This window comes from Lonchura striata, chromosome 5, assembly GCF_046129695.1.
Source record: "Lonchura striata isolate bLonStr1 chromosome 5, bLonStr1.mat, whole genome shotgun sequence".
Classification (NCBI taxonomy): Eukaryota; Metazoa; Chordata; class Aves; order Passeriformes; family Estrildidae; genus Lonchura; species Lonchura striata.
The window spans coordinates 13,430,148-13,447,311 of record NC_134607.1 but is presented as its reverse complement, the minus strand read 5'-3'; the positions used below and the strand labels follow the sequence as shown (position 1 = coordinate 13,447,311).

At 40.1% G+C, this 17,164-nt stretch overlaps 1 protein-coding gene across 1 annotated transcript in view; it reads right to left on the bottom strand.

Moving 5' to 3' along the window:
• BCL2L13 (BCL2 like 13) overlaps positions 1-17,164 on the bottom strand; it is a 38,511-nt gene that overhangs the window by 11,973 nt on the left and 9,374 nt on the right. Inside the window, exons 3-6 of the mRNA XM_021552059.2 lie at positions 13,237-13,347; positions 12,134-12,290; positions 10,133-10,202; positions 5,124-5,267 (exon numbers count right to left, since the gene is read on the bottom strand). Coding sequence (XP_021407734.2) covers positions 5,124-5,267; positions 10,133-10,202; positions 12,134-12,290; positions 13,237-13,347 — 482 coding nt within the window. The remainder of the gene's footprint in view (positions 1-5,123; positions 5,268-10,132; positions 10,203-12,133; positions 12,291-13,236; positions 13,348-17,164) is intronic.

Below are 17,164 nucleotides of genomic sequence, written 5' to 3'. Positions count from 1 at the left end.
CTCAGGGATCCTTGTGGGTCCCTTCCAGCTCAGGATACTCTGTGCTTCTATGGCCACCTTCCCCACACCAAAAGTGTCACAGCAACGAGCACTAGGAACCCATCAAATGCATTTGTGCTTAAAATCCAGTGTCTGGAAAACAAGAGGCAAGGAGTGATGAACTGGGCTATGTCCAGGGATCCTAAGACATCTCCCACAGGGAGATAAGCAAACTTCCCACAACAACAAACTTCCTTGGAGCTGGGAATGTGCTTGTTGCATGCTCTGTAGCCGTGGCAGAGGAGTAGCTGTGTGCTGGAGCAGGCTGCCTGTGCCCAGGAATGGCTCCACTCCCACCTGGGTGTGCCCAGGCTGCGGCTCCATCTGCTCCATCTTGGTGCCCAGCCCTGTTATGCCAAACCTTTCCAGACCCTTGTGGAAGTCAGATCTGACAGTATCACCCAGCTAATCCTTCAGAAAAACGGACTATAAAGGAGCTTCTGACAACACTCAGATCCAGAATGAAACATTTTAAAATATAAAGAAGTCCCAAAAAAGCCCTCAGGCACTTATTGTGCCTCTCTGTTCATCTTTCTGAAACTGTCACGATAAGTAGAGCCAAGAAAAAGAGAGCAGACTTCTTACAAATAGGATTGCACTTTTTATTAAGGAAAAGGAAAAGAAGGTCGAGTGAACCACATCAAAGCACTTGGGTATTGAGCCACTGCTCTCATTCCCTTCAAGGAATGCTTTGGCTAGAACAGCCTGCAGAAATTATCCTCTTCCATCCCTGCCTTCCAATATAACCTCTACAACCTGCAGAAAGTCAGCACCAAAGCAACACCCTTTAGGTTTTAGTCTTATGGGTTTAAAATGAGGTAAATTCAGTTATCTATAGACCACTTCTTCAGATTTGAAGTTGTTGTAAGGGAAAAGAGAAAGGAGATCTAGTTGCTCCTTTACTATTTAATGTCCTTCTTCAGCCACAGTTCCTAAAAATTTAAAAAATCTATTACTGGACCAAAGAAATTACATATAAATAAAGTGGACAATTCACTGCAGTATTCCATGACACAAGCATAAAGCACAATTATTTTGAAAGGAAAACTCCTTTCTAGGACTCCTCTAACTAGACTGCCTTTTCTTGCATCTCTGCCACATTAAACTTACTTCTCTCTCCTCCAGCAGAGCACAACTCTATTTCTGCATTGTCATTCCCAGGGCAGACACCTGGACTGCTGCAGATTTTCATCTTGGGAAGCACAAACTGACCACCCTGCTTCCCTAGATGACAATTGACTCTTTCCTCTCTTGCCCCTCCAGATTTTTAACACTCTCTAATATGGGTATTATTTAATCACCAGCAGCAAAGAAAACAACCACACCAGCTGCAAAGCCCACGACAAAACACTGGAGGACACAGAGAAAACAGCTCCTCTAAGGCTGAGATAGGAAATTGTAAACACTACGGAAATTTCAAGCAAATTTGCTTTTTACCCCTTCAGCATGGGCACTTAACTAGTTAAATGAAAATCCAGGTCTGAACTCCATGAGACAAGACCCTTGGGAAGGTAGAGACAATTTCTGCCACAGGTCACAATATAACTCCCAGGTTTTATTAACTACACTCTGATAAATTGGTTCAAACAAGGGGAAAGCAGAGGGGCTGGTAACAGGAATGGGAACTGGAGAGGAAAAAAAAGGGTAGCTAGATTCCAAGAAAAGTTACATTCCTTTCTCCTTATAGACATTCCCAGATATTTCTACAAAGATGAAATCTAAGCATGAAAAATAGGATCTGCAGAACTTGAGAAGAAATAAATTATTTGAGAAGGGATGGGAAAGGAAGAGGGGAAAAAATCCTTACCAACGGACTGGTCTTACTGTGCACTTTTCCAGGAGACCAAGAACTGCTTCTGATGCGGCAGCATTCAGCCCTGGAGAAGTCAGAGAGAGCAAAAAGGCAGGGGAGGTAGGAGGAGAGAAGGGAGGGGAGATGAGGAAAGGGGAGGGGAGAAGAGGAAAGGGGTGGGGAGAATGCGTACACACTGCGTGTAGATTGAGCCCTAACTTTGCTTTTGGGAAAGAAAAGAACAAAGCTACTTGTAAATCCAGCTAGATTTAGAAGATGATAATGGCTCAAGATGATAAAGGAAGAAGGTCTGAGTAGGACCAGCAGACCCACTAGCCAGGACGAAGATATGTGTGTCTGTTTAGAGAGCATGGAATGCCCAGCATGCTTTCTCCAGAAGAGAGGTCATACTAAAACTTAGGAGTCGAACAGATAAATGCAAGAGTTGCAGCCAAACCTATCAGAGCAAATAGTGAAAGAGAGAACATAAAACTATGCCACCCATTCCCTCACCAACCCAACCAAGCCACCAGTACATTCCAGTACCACACTGTCATCAAAAGTTAGCTGAATTACAATTTTAGTGCCTGAAGGGAGAATGGGAGGGGAACACTCATTGTTTCAACACACTGTCTCAGCACCATATCTCTGTGGGACTGGCATGGAAAATAAAAAAGCAACTTCTCATCCTCCAATATATCAAATTTCTCATTTCCCATAAGCCATGCCAATTTCTTGAAATCTGCTGCATAGCTACCCAATTTGTAAACCTTTATTCACTTGAGCTGGAATTTTTTGCTTCTGGTTAGCTGTCTACCATCCTCAGTCAGATGCTTTCCTGGACCCAGAAGCCTCTTGAGCTCACAGGAAAACCTCAAGTCTTGCACACATGCAGAACCCTGGGAGCTCTTCCAGCTGCATTGTGGCTGCAGAGAATGATGCAGCAAATGGATGACACAGCTCTGTGGAATTCTGACTCCACAGTTCCCAGTGAGGCACAGGAAGGTCTCAGCTGACCCCTCACCTTTGACTGGCTACTCCCCTCCTGACAAAGAACACTTCAATCCAAAAGGTGAGGAAGATCCCAAATGGTGCCAAGGGATGAGACAGCACCAGAGACCACAGAGCTTTTCAGGTCTGCCCCTGAAAAGCTGACTCCTGTGAAGCTCTCCTCTGCTCCAGATCCACAGAAAACCAGTCAGGCTATTCTTGCATCTCACTTTTAAGCAAGTTCTTAGCTGCTGCAGGAAAGACCTAACTTCATACAGGTCCAAAATGACACAAGAATTGAACCCCTTACTGTCACAGCAACATGAGTCACTGGTGACACCCAAGTATACATATTACCCTTGTGGCTCAAGCAAATTACTGACAACTTGATCCAGCACACAGAGCCCCTGTGGCAGATGCATATCTTAAAAAATGCAAACACTCCAACACTTCCTGCGGCTACCAGCCTGCCAGGCTCTTCCTGGTCATCCTCCCATCTTGGCCCTGTGCCCTGCTCCCAGCACTGCCATCCCATAAACCCTGAACAAACTCAGAAACATGCCACAGGGTGAAAATTAACCTTTTCCTTACAGGGAGGAAATAATACAATATAACCATATATTCCCCTTCCTCCACAAAAAGCCCAGTGGGTCCCTAAGCCCATCCCCAGAGCAACTCACAGAGATTAGTGCAGCTACATTAATTCATCTGGAAAGGATTTTCATCACCTAGTCTCTTTCCTCGCCTCTTGTGCCGTTTCAAAAATAGCTCAGGCTTGTTTGCTGCACTGCCCGTGTCAGGCTGATTTTCTGCCTGGCTGGATGTGCACAGACATGCTGGGAGCCCGCTGGACAGCACCACCCTGATCTGTGCATCCCTGCACAGCCAGCCAGACACAGAGCACAGCTCCCTCCCTCGCAGGCCGTGCTGGAAAGCTGCTTGTTTTCAGAAAAGTAAGCACTCTATGAAGTGTGTTTACATCACAGGTCTCAAAAAGGGGCTGGAGAACACAGCACAGCTCTTCTGGAGGTCAAAAAACAAGGCAGAAAAGCAAAGTACTAATATCCATCTGTCTAAAAGCTGCAAGTAAGGGCCTGCCCTGGGATGAAAATACTTTTGAGATATGAGTGCATTTATCAAATGACCTAAGGTCACTTGGCTGCATGCTGTTAATGCTTCTGTCCATTAAAGACAAACAATCCCTCCCACAGGCTTTGAGAACTGCTCTCCACAACTGCCAGGAAGGGAACAGGGAAAGAAGGTGCAGATGTGCAGAAATTCTGGAACAAGCTACTCTTCAAAAAAACCCCTCAGGTAAACTCTTGGATTACGAGAAGCTTCTAAAGGAGATTTTTCCTACTGGTAATTTTTTATCACTGGGTTTTCCTGAACAGCCCTTCTTTTTAGAATAAATCAGATTGCTGGAGCTATTTCACAAATCCCAGATTAATTCCATTCAAATCTGGCATTCTTCCCAAACCCAGTAATCTTAGGCTCAGCCTCCAAGACCCAACTCATCAGCTGTGAGCTGCCTTTCTGAAGTATTTCTAAATGAAGTTTTCTCAGCATGCCATGACTCAGGAACACTGGTTACCATGAATTAAAGATTTCTACAAGGAAAAACGCAGCACAAAGAAATCCTGATTGCTTATTCAATGCATGTTCCTATACAGCTATAAACTCCAATACACATTAGCTATCTTATCACTTATTATAAAAATAAATTAATACCTATTGACATTTCTGTACCAAGTGCTCCCCAATTACTCATCTGCTAAGAAACGCTCTGAAATTTAAGAGGAGGAAAAAACCCATATACTATTAAAAAGAGGAGCCTCTCAGGCATATAACCTCTTGCTACAGGAATCTGCTTCCAAATGCAGTGCTCCATGTGTATTAACAGGGAAGCACAAAGCTCACCATACTGCAACAAATTAGCACCTTAACACACACTGTATGAAAATGAGTTGTTATCTGACACCTAAGGACCTCTTCAATTTCAACAGCAATCCAACAAACCAGACCTGCAAAGAACTGGAACAGACTGCCTGGGGAAATTGTGGAGTCCAACCACTCAGGTCTTTAATATCAACATCAGAAATGAATGGGTGAAAGTCAATTCTGCCTTGGGGCAGAGAAGAAAAAGAGATGACTACCCAAGATCCCTTTGTGGTCCTGACCTCCTGATCTTTTTTTTAAATTTCTTTTTCTGAGTCATTCTTCCTTGCATCTGCTTACTTGTAGCAACCCCTCTAAGCTTTCACTCCTACTAGGATCACGCTTAGAAATGAAGTCTTCTTACCCATCCTCCTTGTTGAATAATATAATCTGCAGAATAATCTTCTAGATATGTCACCCCGAAGTTCACAAGGGCACTCAGTGGTTCCTGGCCCCGTCTTGTCAGCTCCATCAGAAATTGTTGTAACAGAACCAGGGGCACCAAGACCTTAAAAACAAACAAACAAACAAACAAACAAAAAGTGTGAATAAATACAGAAAGCTTTATCAATACTACTTTGCAGCTAGAACAGAATTCATGTGTCAACAGAAAAGGTCTGAGGCTTTAAGTCCAGACATACCAGGGACTATACACTTCATTTCTGAGAAGACACAAGGCAAACACACAATAAAATGCACTAAGAAGGAAGCACTCAATCTCCTAAACAAAAGCCCACAGTCTAACTCGAGAATTTCACAGAACACCACTGCAGTGCTTTTTTAAGCCCCACTTTTTTCCCAACACAGGGTCCAGGTAGAGAAGCAGACCAGGTCCAGAACTTGCTACCCCACAAGAGGAAAGACACAACATCATAAACAGCTTAAAGGGATATGCATCCACATGCAAACAGCAAACTCACACACATTCTTGAATAGGGACAGTGCACTAGACAGTCTCTTTAGAAGTTCACACTTAGCTTTAAGGCAGGACAGAAGCAAAAACCCCCACCCAGCAGTATAGCATTACAAACACGTGTGAAATTACAAACAAAAAGCCCTTTCCATGTCAAACTCTTCCTGTGATGCCACATTTAACACAGAGAGAGCTTCCTCCTTCATTTTCCTAATCCCATTCCTCTATAGAAACCTTTAAACTGAATGCTCAGCCTTTACCTAAATTACTCTGGAAGATGCAAGACTCTGTGAATCCACCTCCTTCACATTATACAGTTCTAGACATTTCCTTCTGAAATTATGTTTTTGTTTACCTAAACAACATGCTGTAGAACTTTTAAACTCTAAATTTATTCTCATAGAGCATGCAAGTGGCCCTCTGGGCTTTGTTCATATGCAAGGGTGGGAAACTGGTATGAACTGAAGTCATCAGCATCTGAAAAAGCCTTATTATGACACAAAAGAAAAATATTTGTTTTACTACATTTTAATTGAGGCAACTGCACTGCACATCTATTGACTGTGCAGACTGGAATTCTGTATTCCAGCTGCACAAGGGAGATGAAGGCTCTTCTACTGCTCATACTCAACTCCTAAGCCTTCTTCCCTCTCCAGTCTCTTTCCCATAGTGTGGTTTTCTTTTCTGTGAATATCCTGCACTCCTATTACCAGAAATCACACCTTAGTGTGCAAAGCTGGAGGAAGATGAATAGACAAAGTCAGCTGAAATTGAGATTTGTACTAAATTCATGGTGGCATCACATTGAGATTGACTACTAAAACCAGATTGGGCCTAAAAAATGTCCATAATCTGATAAATTTAAAATGTTCCAGCTGATTAACAAAGAAGTCCAAGACTGTGGCAGACAGGTTATGTTGCAGACGGGCAGAAAAATTCTAAAAGAAAGGCCTCATAAGATCAGGCCTGCTCTGCTAAATTAATAGCTGGCTTGTCACTTCTAAGTGTAGGTAAGTATTTTGCAAGTTCCCATGCAAAAACAATCTTGGTATGAGTAGTTTGTTAACACAACAACCAATTCTTAGAGGGAGAAAAACAACTAGCACCTGCATAAACATTAAATCTGTCCCATGAGAATCAGTGAAGAAAATAGGTAAACAATTCAAGAATAGAGAGATTGGGTAGAAAAGTAAAATATCTCTTACTAACCACAGAGTAATTGGCAAGAAAGCTATTAACCAATTAAAGCTGCACACAAGGCCTGTAAAAACTGTACAAAATGAGTTGTGTGAATAAAGAATTGGCTTTTCCTGCATTAAGAAAATGGAATCTCAGCTGACTTACTACAACAAGGTTATAGTACTGCTGTTCTGTGCTGAACAGTTAACATTGGTAACTGTTAACACTTAACTAGGGATGTCATGGTGCCAGAAGTTTAAAAGTGTTTGTATTTTAAAAGTGTTGGGGTTTGAGTTTCTTGCAATTAAATCAGAGGCAGAAGAGGTGCAAGAAAAGAGTGCACAGATATAAGGAATAGGTCAAGATGAAGTGTCAAGAGGAATAAAAAAACTCAAGCTGTCCAAGCTAGGGATCTTTCAGAGGCTTTGGGCACACCCACATTACTCTACAGCAGCATGAACACTGAGATCTCGAAATATTTGACATTTAATGAAGCTGAAGGCAAAAGAAACAAAGGCAAGGAAAGGCTGCTTGGGAAATGAAGGGAGCTAAAATGCTGGCAGAGTGAACCTGATTGTTGCCTTCCTCCTTTGCCAACTTGACGCCTAATCCACGCATTCACCCCAAATTCAGCAAGCCTCTTCGAGCTCACAGTGAGTGCCCAAACTCAAACTCTAACAAACTCTAACTTTAACATCCACACAGACCAACAAACATCACCCAGCTTTCCCTTCCTGCTGAAATTACTGACACTCCTGCTCTGAGACCAGCAGGAACAGGAGCAGGTTTGCAGGAGGCTGGCCCTAAATTCACCAAACAAACTGACTCACAGTACTTCCATGGAAGTTAACATCACCTTTGTGTACAGAAGAGCAGCTGTGTGAATGGTGATGAGATTTAACTAGAACAAAGTAAAAATACTGCCTTTGCAATTCAAAGCAACTGCAATTCCCTCCACCAGGATGCCTGGGAAGGAATGCTAGGGGCTATTTATATTGTGACTGAAGAAAAACACACACAGAAAATAGCTGGCAGGACAAAATTTCTAGGGAATCATTATAAAACCCACTTTGCTATCAGAAGATAGCTGATTGTGTAAATTAAACACTTGTCTCCACTACACTATTGCAATCCCATTGAACAACATTACAAATTTAAATGCACACACAAAAAAGACCTAAAGAAAGTTCAGAGGATTTGAGGAAGCTGTATTTTTTGAGGAAGCTCTATCCAAAATTATTGCAGTTCTGTGTACCTTTTGACTATTTCAACTTAAAATTAATCTAATTCTTCACATGATTATTTCTTCTATTTTTGTTGCACTGTTATTTGCCCCCAATTAACCAGGAAGAATGGGACACTAAGATGACTGCTACCCTACTCATCAGTTCAATTGGTTCTCAATAACAATATCTGTTATCCTTTCAGATGATACACAGCAGTGGGATTACGTATTTTGGATATATGCATATAATATTCAATTTTAAGCAAAAAGCATAAAAACTCAGCAATGCAGTATTTAATTTTTTTTAATGTTCAATTTATTACAGAAATTCAATTTGCCCTGTCTGAGGTGGTTTGGAATTTCTTTTTTTTTTTTTTTTTAATGAGAGTCTTATTTCAAATGAAAGATGAAGACCCTTGTCATTTATAGAATTCTACATCAACATGTTTTTCTAACAGCTTTTTTAGAGTAAAAATTAAGCTGAGCTGAGATGGCAGGAAAGGTATCTAGATTTCTTCTGTTACAAAACACAATCCTGATTAAGATGATAAAGGAAATTAAAAGGAAATGAAACCAACACAAATGTATTGCATCTTCTCAAAACAAGGATTATTGAAGGAACTGCTGGGCATTCCGGGAGCTCCAAGCTACCAGAAAAACAATACAAACAGATGCTGTGCTGGGGTACAAAATTTCCACTCTGGTATGCCTTTATGGCATTTTCATATGGACTATGTGCTTTGTAGCAGCAAGTATTACAGGTGAGCAGAGTTGATGATAAAGATGGTCTGGATGATGCTCTCCACCACAAGCTGATGGGGACTGAAATCCTCGAGCCCCAGGGGCTACAGGAATGCAGCAACAATGAAGGCTGGATCATAAACCCCCAAATGCAGCCCATTCATCCACCCAGGGCTGCATCTTCAGGAGGTGGGGACCCAAAGCATATTGACCTGAGAAGCCCCATGCACTCCTCCCTTGCCAGCTGAGCCACAATGACTGGTTTTATGCTTGGTTTTAGCTTTCACCAGCTGAAAAGTGAAATGTGCTAGCTTAAGCCACTTTCTTGATAATCAGATTTCATGGATGCTTAAACCAAAATGCTGTGAATCACAAGATGACAAATTGAAAGAGCACACACATAAAGCAATAATTGCTGGAGCCATGGGCAGTAACTTGTCATGCAATGTTTATTAAACTGCTTTACAAGGGTCCACACCCTTGGTTAGATGAACAGTTTCTGAAGTAAGCAGGGGAATCTAGGCAGGAAAATGTTTTTCTGGAAAAAATATGTAAAGGGGGGGGGAAGATTTCTTGTTCTATTTTAAATTTAAGACTACATTTTAACACTCAAATTGTGACTACATTTGCAAATAGTTATTTCATTCTGTTTTGATGCCCACTGAACCCATAAGAGAAAGATTATAGTGATGAATTTGAATGATTAATGAAAGAACAATCTGGGAAGAGTAATCTACTCTTTGTACATTAGAAGGAATTAAAGATAATTCATTTACAGATTTGCATTTTGTTTAAAAGACTCCTATCATTAGAGATAACAACCCTTTGAAACCAGGTAGGAACACCATCCATAACATTTTCTGAACAATTTAAATATCATTAAGATACTGTCAATTTTTATTTTCACCATGTTCAGCACTCTTTTTTACATTTATTTTAAACCTGACATTGGAGCAGAAAAGGAGTAGAGAAGTGTTATGAAAAAAACATCTCAGATTTTGTTCCAAAACTGCTGCACGAATTAACCTCTCTTGGGAATTTAAACAAAGTAAGTCAAGCAACTTATCTAACTTTTCATTTTACCAAACTAAAGGAAGGCTGACCTAACACTTCCATTCAGTAACTTCTAGCTAAATTATCTACAAAACTACCTACTATGTGCACATCTACCACTCTGAGAGTGCAATTTATTTCATACTAAAACCAAGTTCTTTCTATTTCTGACCCTCTCTGAAGCACAACTGTGGCTAGTATAAACAATATGGACATCAAAGATACACAAGACATATCCAAGTGCAAGTCACTGATCTGGTACCTTGTTCCATCCACTGGCATGAGCAGATGCCTCCTGCGTGCGCTCCCGATATTCCTGATATGTCACCGGCCTGCAGAAGTTAAACCAACACTGAAAGTTATAAAAGGAAACAAAAGAGCGTGAATAAAAGAAAGTTCTCCGTTTCCAAAGTATTTTCACATGTATTACAGCAAATGATTTTCAAGACCTAACAAGTCTTGTGTTTCAGGACATTAAACACCAGCACCAGACAGAGTCAGGAAGGCATCACCTTTCTCCCAATTACACATTTTGATATAGCTGGTGAATTTCCTAATAATTTGATACTCTACAGCTTATAAGACATTAGATAAGTAGGTTCTCTGATATGCTAGAAAATTTCTAAGCCCTTGCATGTTTTTTTTTTTATAATCTAAAATTTTAAAGACAGGGCATTCCACTAAGAAATTCATACCTGAGCTAGAGGCCAATGCAGAGTAAAATTTTGCAAACAATACAGGCTACGGACTAATACAGACTATTTGACTGCATTAACATTGTTAGAGTTGAAACCTTTATTTGCAAGAAACAGCAATTTTGATCACAAAGCCCCTTCACACTTCAGTAGATACCTCTAGTCTAGATTTATGACATCTCTACTTCTCTGAATTGGGATGATAAAATTCCTTTCTTCCATACTCTTTTCTCCAATATCATTTGGAATCTAAGAGTCAGTAACAGCAAAGGCTTTCTGCCAAGTGACAGGAGAAGATGCACTGCTTCAAAAGCAGCTGTCTTCAGCCCAGATCATTACAAAAGGCAAGCTGAGACTTCAGTTTAATGGGAATAATGGTAACTGGCATTGGACAGAAAACTGCTTATTGAACTCCAGGAACCTGTCATGATCTGACAGCCTACTGTACCTACTATACTGTAAACACTTGTTTATATGCGTATCAGAGGGCAGGAAAATATAAGCCAAATTAGTATTGCATCAAATAGTGCTACTCTAGCAACAGGGGGAAAAGAACCTAGTTAAAGCACCCCAGGAAAATGTAATTTGGGTTTTTCATTTTAAGGGCACTCTCCTTGGCACATTAATTCTTTGAAACCAAACCTAAATCAATCAGTGGGATGAGAAGAACAGGAACAGCTGCAGGAAGGATATTATCAAGAGATTAAACAGTAACTCTAATTTGTCTTAGAAAAAGGCAACACAGTTTCACAGGCATTTCTGACTTTATGTATGTACATACATAAACAAAAAATTAGAAAGCAAATATTTTCCTATAGAAAACACAGGAAGCCTAGAACATCAGAATATCAACGAGCTGGAACCACTTAAATGCATGGCTGCATTTATGCAACTCTTCCTAAAGAAGCACCTTCCAACTCCAGCTCCCTACCAACACATTTTGGAGGTCACTCAGAAAAGCCTCAAGTAGTTCATGTAGATCCATTAAATTTCAGGCTGGCCATTTATAACAGAAAATCAAGCAACTACAACAATTGTACCAATTTGCAAAATCATTAATTAGGATACTAGCATGCCAACTGCAATGTGCTATTTACACAATACGCTTAAACTGGCAGGACAGCTGTTAAGGCACCAAAGTGAGCCCAGGGTGGTCACAAGGCTTGTAACCATCCTCTCCAGGAAACTCTCCTTATCATGGGCCAGACCACAAACAAACCTTCAGCTCCACTCTTTGCTATAAGGATAAGGACATTAGTGTAGCTACAGCCCAGCATTCATGAGACTGGCAATGACAGCTGCCAGTTTCATCAGCAACTCAAACTGCTTGAAGCAGCCTCAGAAATTCAGCAACAAAAGCTAAAAATTTTAGAACTTACATTGCTGCAAAGGGCAAATACCACAAAGAAGTATTTGCACATTACATCGCAAAACAAAACAAATAAACCCAGCCAGATAAAGGAAGATTGAAAAAGAAAGAAATGCCATACAAGAGGCAGTCCTAACTTCAGCATTTCAGCAGCACAGTGCAAAAAGAAACATCTTTGAAAAAGCAAATGGAAACTCACTTGCTAAGCAAGCTCTGCAGTGCTTTGTGCAGATGTTCCTTCAATTCCTGGGACACTTTCTCCCCCAGATGAGCAAGGCAGTCTTCTATGGAGCTCTCTGGATTGGCAGGGCTGAACACTGGGGAAGTGTGGCAGTCAAACCCTGTAGTGGTAAATGCTGAGAGAAGAAGGTACACAAAATAAAACAGATTCATGGAAGAACATCAACAGCCCCAGATTTCTTATCCCAGCAGTTTACACAGTTTACATAAGGGACGAAAAAATCACAACTCTTTAGTCAAAGCATGCAATGAACAAACCATAGTACAATTGTCCAAATACATTTTGAAAGTGCTACTTACAAGGCAGAGACTACTGAGCTACATTTCACCACCAGTTCTTGTTTCACAATTGCATCTTAACCAACAAGTTTGCTGAACATGCAGCTATTCTCCCATTTTAAGCTGATGCTAACCCTGATGGAGCAGCAGAAGAGCCTCTTTTCATAGTAAATTTGCCCACACACAGACATCTCTGCAGCAGTACTAGAGTATAATTTTTAAAAATATTATTTTGTTCATATAACCTTTCCCTTCTCAGTTTAAAACTTCTAAGAAAGCTTCATATGAAAGAACTTAAACAGCTCTAGAGTGTTTCTATTTCAGATTTATGATTTGCAACACACAAGCAAAGCAAAGATGGGTTTAAAATCATTCCTTGCTGGGAGTCCTATAAAAGTCCACACGTACAGGTCAAAGCATATCACAAAAAATAAACCTGGTGGAAGGGAGAAATCTGATGGTTTAAGTCCACGCTCCTTGACACATTAGCTCCCGAGGACTTCTGTCAACAAGTGCAGCAGCTTAAGGGCTGCTTACTTTTCATTATTTATAGTAGACTATTAAATGTCATCCAGTTGTTTGCTTTGGCCAGGCTCCGCCACTCCAAATGGTAACGTTTAACTATTTTACTCCATGTGGCAATGTGTACAAATCTTGTGGGGGGAGGAGGATAAAGAGATTCAAGGCATTCAAAAATCTCTTTAACTGGAGTACCTGTTACAAATTAACCACCATTACAGTGCATAGAGATTATGGATTGAAACGGGAAAATCTGAAGAGCACCTTCCAAGATTTCTTCATCAAGATGTTTTAGCTCCTCCTCGATTTCTATTTTAATCTTCTCCAAAGCCTCTTTCTCCAGAGCATGTTGTGCCATAAGCTGTTGTTGAGTCCCTGAAAGAAACCAGAGAAATCATTCAAATGTTTTAATTTAATTTTTCAAACAAGGTAGATAATGGAACAAGGTATTGAAATATTAAGTACAAAGGAATTTGAGTTGGAATTTCAATTTCACACAGCAACAAGTATGATCCCTCCAGAGGATTTATTTCAAAAGTTTTATTACACAAACCCAGAAACAGATAAATTTCCAGGCCTATTCAAGGTAGAACTGGTGATTTAAATACATTTTAAAAAATAAAAAAATAAAAAAAAATAACTGCAAAGCTACAAACAGGATGTGTATGAACTTTAGAGGCAACATCTTCAATTTAAGACCAAAAGCAAACCAAGGCACATAAATAATCAACCATTACACCTAATACATTTATTATCAAACTACACCAAAACAAAGCAGACTGGCATAAGCTTGATTTTTAATAGCAAAATATAAAATTTATACTGATGCCTGCAAAATCTACAATGTTCTCAGAGCAACTATGCAATGACATCAATGAAGAATCCTGAAACCTGTTAACCATCTATCATTTCTTTGGCCACGAGGAGTCTACAGGCCACAATTTAACACTGGGTTCACAAGCAAGACTAGAGGCAAAGGACCTCACAATTATCAGTCAGTTGCCAATTCTCCTCTCTTAACCAAGATATTTATGTGTTTGAAATGGCTACATATCCCCAGAAGTTCACATGCCATCGTTTAGGATCACAAATACATTTTCTATGTGCTGACTCTAGATATTGGTAACAGAAGCTGTTTCAGCCGTATCAGTCAGGGTTACACAGACTCTCAATCATCTTAATCATTATGCTGTACCAAGAGACACAAAACTGTTTCCAAACAAATCCAGGTATTCAGGACATCTGAATTTCTCACCCTTTCTGTACCTACACCCAGGGCCACAGTTCTACCTAGACACCCAGACAATGTTCTGCTCTATATTCTTCACTCAGTTAAAGAAAAGAAAAAGGGAAAAGGTTTCTATCTGTAATGTTGGCATCATCTGACTCAATTTCCACCTCATCACTTTCATTTCACATCCAGATCTTCAGGTAAGTCCTCTAACAGCCAGCAGAGCTTTCTGGCACATCTTTTTTCATTCCTGTTTTGAAGGCACTAAATCATCATTTACTGGTCTTGTGACTGACAACTTTGTGGCCTGTTTCCTTTGGTTTGTTTCTCTTCTCTCTGCTTGTTTCCTTTGGTTTGTTTCACTTTAAAATGTTGTCTTGCCTTTCCTTTTCTTCCACAATGGACACATATAATCACTCAATTTCATAAAAGGGTGTGTGAAAACCATAAAAGCACTCAACACACACAGATGTGTAGTTAACTACACACTAGTGAAGTACACTATGCATTTCCTGTATTTAAAAAACCACTAGACAATAAGCTTCCAAGGGCTCCTACAATTGAAAAATACATTAAAAATCCACAATATCAACCCACCGAACATGTGTTAATGCTTAAAACTCAGCAATGATCCCTCTAAACCAATGTATGCTTAAGTCAGGATAAAATGTTTTCATTTATTTCTGTGACCAATCAGTTTAATTCCATTTGACTTAACCACACATGTTCAGAATAACTTTACTTAGCTTCTTAAATCCCTTCCCAAGTAGTGTCTCTTTGCCAGTCTGAGTAATGAATTCCACAGAGGAGCAAACTGTTCCTCTTTTTGGTTAATGCCCTGTCAGTCCCTGTCAGTCACTTCTTTGAAGAACTGAACCACTGCTCCTGAGTCAAGTGCAACAAGTGTGTGCAAGTGCCACCCCTTGTGTGAACCTGAGCTTTCCTCGTGTCTGGAAGGGACAGAGGAGCACCCATTCTCATGGGACTAATGTGACAATGATCACACATGACAAGCTGTCATACTGGATAAGAAGTCACCTGGAAAATGGAAGGAAGAGAAATTCCACTGCTGCCAGAGTACAAAAGAGCTGTTTAGATAATCAGCACTGCAGTCAATGGTTTCCATATCGTAACACCCACAACTTTGCAGCAGCTGCTGATTCTGAGAGCACCTGACTATTCAGTCATGCCAAAACATCAAAACCCCACCACTCCCAGAGCAGTGACTTTGCACTGCTTATTCCCCTCATAAAGAATGGATTTCAGCTTTCTGCATCTCCTGGATATTGACTGCTACCAACAAACACTGCACAAAGCAAAGGTCCTAAGTGAGGGGTATCTTTTTCTCAATTATCCAACTTCCAAGTCACAAGCAGGTAGAAGAAAACAGTAAAACCAGTTTATTTTAGATGAGAATATATTTTCATGATCAAAGATGCAAATGGTCACACCATTTCTCATAAATGGTGTTTGTAAGAGCCATAAGCATTGAATACCTTCCTGTGCTCAAGAAATGGGTCTGCCTCTTCTGGGCTTTTGGCAAACCACCTCTGCAAGGCCTCTTCCCAACCCAGAGGCACAACAAACCTCTGTTATGTGTTCTTACATAACCAAGTTAGTGCATTCTACTTTCTATTTATGGAATAAATGTTCACTTAGACACAATTATGTTCCTGTTAAGATTTTGGGTTTCAGGTGTTTGGAAGTAACCTAAAAAGTAGAGGAAAATGTGTTCTGAAAGTCCATCAAGCACTGCATCAGGGAGCACCTGACTACTAAATAAATGTAATACTTCAGTAAAACTCCAGAAGCTCAGTAACAATAGACTAACCCATTTGCCAGGTTTGATCCCAGAAGGAGGAGGGATGGGAAGTCATTCATAAGAGCTAGAGTCTGCACATCTCATTCTACAGTGCCTGAGCCAAAATTTCGGCTAGCAATGGACAACAGCAACTATAAGGAGAGACTGAGATGATGTTAATGCCTTTTTAGTTTAAGGGAATGAAGGATGATTGAAAAAGAAAGCCACTGATGTCACAGATTGCTCCTGCCTTTTTTTTTCTTTCATGCCTGTAATTTTAATTTAGCAGTATCTTCATTTTCAAATTCTCCTATGTCTCTCTATTAACTTCTGTCCAGTTGACTTAAAAACTTACTTTCAGCATGACTGTAATATTTCTTTAACATCTCACATATTTTAAAACATTAAGTAAGACCCTAAAATTACTATAAGCACTGAGAAGTGACAAAGTTATACAAAATCTCTTTACAAGTGTATTTATCTGTTTCCTTTAATGAAAATTACATCTATTACACCAGCAAATTCCAGACCATGGACTGCCACACATAGATGTAGCCCTTGATTTCAGAAATGTTGAAAAGAAGTTGTTTATAAACCATAAGAAGGCTCAGCTTAAGAGAAAATGAAAAAATCGAAAATATTAAAATGAGACATGATATCACCAACTAGCACTATTTTTTTTTTTAATGGGCAGAGAGAAGGCTTAATCAAGTGGGAGTTCACACCCCAAAAAGCTCCTTTTCATTGCCTCAGTTCAGGGAATAGATCCCTTATTACCATGAACTCAACTGCTCTGACCTACAATGTGAATCTTTACAGCCCAAACAGCCCAAAAACAACCTAAAAAACTCAGTTTCTTACAAGCCAACAGTAGGTACCTTGTGTATGGGAAACCAGGAAAATGGCTCGATCACCAACTACATACAGCACTTCATATGGTAATTCCAAAAAGACAATAAATGGTCAAAAGGATATTGTGCACCATAACTGGATTAAAGTACTGGGGATAGCATGCACCCCAGGGAAACTGTAAAACTGCCAAAACCTTGCTCACCTCCTGGCTAACCTATGTCACCATGCAGTAGTGGCACTGACTAAATCTTTCAGATGCTCTGTAAACTAAGGGATTATTTAAGATTTTTCACTCTGTCAAGAAAAAC